We start from the raw sequence: 6,000 nt of genomic DNA, 5'->3' as shown, positions 1-6,000 counted from the left end.
AGGATAGTTGTGGTGTACTATGTTGAAAGCTGCAGACTATAGAGATGCTTTCTGGGCCCATCATTTATGGTGGAGGATGGGGGAATATTCTTGTAGCCCACCAGCCATGGCTTTTAACAAAATATGTATTTTTCTTAAATAATTACCTTTTTAAGTTGCAATTTCTGATGTTCATTCTCAGCACAGGAGGGTTAAAAGAACCAGCGGGGAAAGCTTCTGAACAATCACTTTTTTTCCTTATCTGAATCTAACCTGGAAGGTGAGCATGTTGCAACTGTTATGAATTTTTTCAGCCTTTATTCTTTGCACTTTGAACTTGGATAACTTTATTTTAAAACAACTGCTCTCATATTTAGATCACCTTTCATCTTCCCCCCCAGATTAAAAAATGCTTTATAAATATCGCTCCATTGATCATAGATTTTATAATCCTCTCATGTGTATGGGCTATCAAAATGCCCTCTGAGAGTATCTAGTCCTGTTATAATCCATTATGGTTGTAGAACTGTACCATTTTCCCCCAGTATTCAATTATCTCTTTTCGGTAATACAAACTAGGCTGATAGCTTTTGAATATCTAATTTTCAGTGCAGATTTACATAACACAAGAGTAGGCTTCTCATTTCCACCGCTGATGTCATTTTCTTTAACCCTCAGTTAGACTTGTACAGTATGCATGTGTGTGTGTCTAGACAGGAACTCACTGTCCCATACCCACCAGGCTAATCTCTTGTGTGTTTACCACTTGATAAAAAGAAGAACAGGAGTACTTGTGGCACCTTAGAGACTAACAAATTTATTAGAGCATAAGCTTTCGTGGACTACAGCCCACTTCTTCGAATGCACTTGATAGTTGCAGTGCTGTGCTGCAGACTGACTGTCACCTCTCTGAGAGGACTGGTTCCAGACTTCTGTGTCTCATCCAACTGGTGGCTGCTGAGGAGACAGAAGGTCCTAATGATTTCTAGTTCACCCTTAGCAGAAGGGGAGGTGAAATGTGGGGGTGGAATGAAGGGAATCACGTACAGGTGTATTATGATGAGCACTGTTTTATATTGTCACTCTGGTGTAGGGATTGTGACGAATGTGTGTGTGTTTCAGTGGTTTCCAAACTGGGGTTCGTGAACCCCTGGAGGTTTGTGAAATGTTACAGGGGGTTCTCGGAAAAAAATTCCCTAATGGCGGACAGAGCTGTCCCTAGGGACTTCCGGGCAGCACGGGGCCAGCAGCCTGGAGCCACTGGACTTCCACGAGCTAAGCAGATCAAAGCAAGCCTATCTATCACACTGAGGAGATTTAAACTTCAAGACTCTGTATAAGAAATGGAAAGGGAGGTGGATATTTTTTGCTGTTTTTAAAATTAAATAGGCAGCTAGTATTGTTTGGGCTTTTTTTAATTATTATGAAGAACAAGTTTAAGCTTTGTTGTAATGTGAATTGTTTGCCTGGACTGCTCAAGACCTGAATGCTTGTGTAGGAGGAACTCTTTGACTTGGCTTCTTAAATACCTTCATGATGTTTCAGATCTGATACTCCTTGATGAAACATAGGAGCCTTGTCTTATAACAGGCTTATTCAAAGTGATACAAGCTACAAAAGTGAGATATTGGAAGAGTGTCGCCATTTTCATAATGTAATAAAAATACTGTAATGATAAATAATGATAAATAATAAATAGTGTGTAATATGCATGTCATAAAAACAAATTTTATATTTCCCAGATCACTGCTTTTATAATTTATACTCAGATAAAGGAGAAAATCCCTGGAAATATTCATTTTTAGGAGGGGGTTCGTGAGACTTGACATTTTAGTGAAAGGGGTTCACAGGTTGTTGAAGTTTGGGAACCACTGGTGTGTTTAAAGCACAAGCAAGCAAATGGCTTTCAGGGCAGCACAGTCTCCAATCCAGCCCTCCTCCCTCCTTATGTCAAATAGGCCCCAGCGGTGTTCAGGTGGGAGCCTGGAAGTGAGTTGTCTCTGCTTCATGGGCCATTTGACACAAGGGATGTAGGACTAAAGAATGGCTGAGCTGTGGGGCTGGGGCTGAGGTGGGGATAAGGGATAAGGGCTGGGAAGCAGGAGGGGTTGATTGGGAAGGGGGTGGCTGTGGCAATGGGGTGGCTGATCTGGATAGGAGAGGGAAATTGCTGGGGCAAAATGGCTGGAGGTAGCAATGACTGAAGGAAGGAAGGGAGGTCGGAAGGATAACTGAGCTGGAGACAGATGGTTGGGAGAGCTATTGGCTGAGAGGGAAGAAGGATAATGGGTGGCAGAGGGGATGGCTGGAAGGGGAAGGGCAGGAGAGCTAGCTGGGCTGGGTGGGAAGCAGGGGGCTAGCTGGGCTGGAGGGGGGAAGGGCTAGCTGGGCTGGAACGGGGAGAACAGGACTAGCTGGGCAGGGATCAGGGGGCTAGCTGGGCTGGAGGGGGCAGAACAGGACTAGCTGGGCAGGGAGCAGGGGGCTAGCTGGGCTGGAGGGGGGAGGGGAGCAGGGGGCTAGCTGGGCTGGAGGGGGAGAACAGGACTAGCTGAGCAGGGAGCAGGGGGCTAGCTGGGCTGGAGGGGGGAGGGGAGCAGGGGGCTAGCTGGGCTGGAGGGGGCAGAACAGGACTAGCTGGGCAGGGAGCAGGGGGCTAGCTGGGCTGGAGGGGGGAGGGGAGCAGGGGGCTAGCTGGGCTGGAGGGGGAGAACAGGACTAGCTGAGCAGGGAGCAGGGGGCTAGCTGGGCTGGAGGGGGGAGGGGAGCAGGGGGCTAGCTGGGCTGGAGGGGGAGAACAGGACTAGCTGAGCAGGGAGCAGGGGGCTAGCTGGGCTGAGGGGGAGAACAGGAATAGCTGGGCGGGGCGGAGTGGCTGGAAGAAGCGCTGGGCCTGGCCGAGCGCCCCCCCTCCCCCCCCCCCCCAGTTGCTGTCCTGTCCATCTGACTGAGGAGGCTCTGAGCACGCTCGGGTCTGAGGCGGGCGAGCCCGTGCCCCCCGGAACGCTCCCGCCAGCAGCGGGCAGTCGGAGCTAGCCGCTCGCCCCCGGCCTGAGGGAGGCTGCTCCTGGGGACACAGGGAGGCGGGGTGGTAGCGGGCGCCGGTAGCTGCGCTGGAGGAGATGTGGCTGGGGGCGGTGTCAACCCCCAGCCCCCTGGAGCGGCAGCCAGTCTCTTCGCGCTGGCTGGCTCCGTGCTCCCGCTGCAGTACGGCGAGGCTGCAGCCTGCGGAGCCAGGGGCTGTCAACGGAGGGGATAGCCAGCGCGGGAGGGGGCCCGGGCGCCGCAGACACAGAGATCGGGACCGATGCAATAAAATGCACCTCCTGCAAGTGCCCCTTGGGAGGAAGCAGCCGCAGGAGGCGGCGGCGGCGGCCGGGAAGTGAAAGGTCGGGAGAGTTCGGCTTGCCATGCCCTGCACGGGAGCAGCAGGAGCCCGGCGGGTCCCCGCGGGGAAGTGAAATGTTCTCAGCGAGGCACGCGGCTCCCCGGGGGCTGGAGGAGCCAGCAGCTGTCCCGCGATGTCACTCCCCGGGGGAGACTCGGGGGCTGGAGCCTCCCTCCTGCCCTTAGCACGCCAGTGAGTGGCGAATGAATGACCTGCCGGGAAGGATTTGCTCTGGAGAACCTTCTTCATGTGCAGAAGAGATTCCAGGCTCCTGGTCCTCCTCCTTGATTCATGCACTTTGACCAGGAGTTTGGCCATGGAGAGCTGGGTCTGGCTCATTGCACTTCTGGGCTGCTCTGCTGTAGCTGCAGGTGGGTCTTGATGTATTTTCATTCCTTCTAAACCTTCTCCCCCATCCTTAACCTCTAGAAAGGAATAAAGCTGCTGGGGAACACAGTTTCAGACTATGAAATCGCTTCATATTCCCTATCTTCCTCCTTCTACAGCAGTATATGTAAGCCGCTGGTTAAGGGCAGTATTTACCCTTAACGATCCAAATTTATCTTTCTAGCCCGATTATCATTTTCAGAACGAACAAAGAAGAGTTTTACTTGCAATGTACACCACCGTGTATATGAACAGACACCCTTAGACTTTTCCTCTACGGGTTTCGGATCTCAATGTTCCTTAGCCGCCTCTCAAGGAAAAGATGTAACATCCGCTTTTTTTAAAAAAAAAAATGTGATCGGCTCTTTAACAAGTTCATAAGAGAGTGTGAAAAGTCAAGTGGAATGGGAGAGCCAGGGAAGACATCAGGAAGGCGCAGTTCGTCCAAGAAGGAAAGATGACAATGTAGCATACTGGTGAATGCCATTAAGTTGTTTTTTTAACCTCAGCCCTTTTTCTGCATATGGATACAGGGAACAGGAGCTTCCTTAGCAGGAAAGAGAATAACGAGCGTGGATTATTTTAGCTATAGCTGGAATGGCCTCTAAAGGGAAAAAGTGCCTCTTCTATGGTCAGGAACAGTCAGTGTTTCTGAGAAGTGTGCATTCACACCTCAGGTTCTTTTGTTTGGGTTTTTATTGATTCCTCAGAAAGGGGTCCTCAAACAGTAAAATGTTCTATGTTCAAGTCACCTTTCTCTCTCTTTTTCACTTTCCTTTCCCACTAAATCCTGGACATACTATGGGCGTATTTCCCAAGTCAGTTCTCGTTTTCCCAGAATTTATTTTCAGGAATGCAAATTAAATTCCATATGGGGCAGCTTGTCACACTGCTTCCCATCCAACACTGCAGACGCACACCAGCAGTCTTGTGGCCATCTCCTCAGCCTCAGCAGTAAGGGGAGTTTTCAACGGCTAAATACTGTAGGTACAGACTGGCTAAGCAACATCTTAGAGGGGACATGGTGACTGTCTGGAATAGTTTGGAGAGGGATATAACTAGGAGGTAATGAGACTGAAAGTGAAAAAAGGAATATTTAAACAAAATACGAAGAAAAGCTTCTTGCCACTGAAAGTTTAGGAAGCTCACCATGTGAGACAGCCAGAATTAGACTGGGCAAAGCACCAAACAGTGCACTGTAGCTGCCCTGGTAGGCGATGGAGTGGGTGTCCTGATAAGTGTTTTCCAGCTGTAATTTCTATGAGCTATCCCTTTATCACATCTGACTCTGAGGGAAAAGTCAGACACGTGCATTCTTTCTGAAGTAACTGCTACTTCAAGTTTATGCACAAGCAAAGCAATCTAAAGATCTCAAATAAGATAAACATGCCTGGACTTTACTGACCCTTAGCACTGACACCCCACAGTGCCTACGCTCATGTTGCTCATAGCACCTTTACATGAAGTAAAGATAAGATAGCTTTCATTCACTCCCTTTGGCTGACTTATTTATTTAGAAGCTCCTTGGTATCTGGTTAGCATATAGTACAACAGTGTATCACTGAGATTGTTCCTTACTGCTTATTCTGAGTCTTACCAGCTAAGATCTACAAGATAATGTAGCTCTAATAATCTTGGTGTCAGTTATCCTTGTGGCGTGGGAACCATTACTTCAGTATTGGAGGGGAGTGAGAAAAGCAGAATTCACAATGTAGTAAATAAAGTTTTTAGTCATGTAATTATCTTTACAGTACTGATGGCAAAACTAGCACACAGATAAACCAAAGCTTTAAACCCCTTTTCTACCCTTGCCAAATGTATTTAATATAACAAACACTTTGTACTTAACAAGGATCTCAAAACACTTCACAATTAGGCTTTAATATTGTGTTATATAAACTGTTTATATGTTTTCTTGGAGCGTTTTCAAGCCATGGGCTGATTTTCTTTTTGAACAAACCTCATTATCAGCTTGTTATAGAAAAATCATATAATCAATTGCAAGGGCGTAAGTGAAATGTTACTAGGCATGTGTGTCAACTGAAAAAATGCTTAAACAGGAAGCACATGTTAGGCCTGGATATTTTACAGGTGAGTCATGGTGTACCTTGTGTGCTCTTGTCCATTACTAAAGATTGCTGTTCAGTGGTATGCACAGTGTATAGGGTATGAAATAGCATATGGTTAAGCATAACCATTAAGGGGTATGGAGACGCACCTCTTTCTGGTAATGGAAGAGCTGACGA

General features: G+C 48.0%; 1 protein-coding gene across 3 annotated transcripts in view; it reads left to right on the top strand.

Moving 5' to 3' along the window:
• Window positions 1–3,115: 3,115 nt before the first annotated feature.
• Window positions 3,116–6,000, top strand: part of NTN4 (netrin 4) — a 125,843-nt gene continuing 122,958 nt past the window's right edge. Inside the window, exon 1 of one of the 3 annotated variants that reach the window (XM_054028397.1) lies at window positions 3,116–3,738. In XM_054028397.1, coding sequence (XP_053884372.1) covers window positions 3,615–3,738 — 124 coding nt within the window. In that variant the 5' untranslated portion in view covers window positions 3,116–3,614. The remainder of the gene's footprint in view (window positions 3,739–6,000) is intronic. The other 2 variants (XM_054028387.1, XM_054028405.1) reach the window with 2 other exon arrangements.

This window comes from Malaclemys terrapin, chromosome 1 (genome assembly GCF_027887155.1).
Source record: "Malaclemys terrapin pileata isolate rMalTer1 chromosome 1, rMalTer1.hap1, whole genome shotgun sequence".
Taxonomy (NCBI): Eukaryota; Metazoa; Chordata; order Testudines; family Emydidae; genus Malaclemys; species Malaclemys terrapin.
Note: the sequence above shows the minus strand (reverse complement) of the source record. Positions and strands in the feature narration are given on the sequence as shown.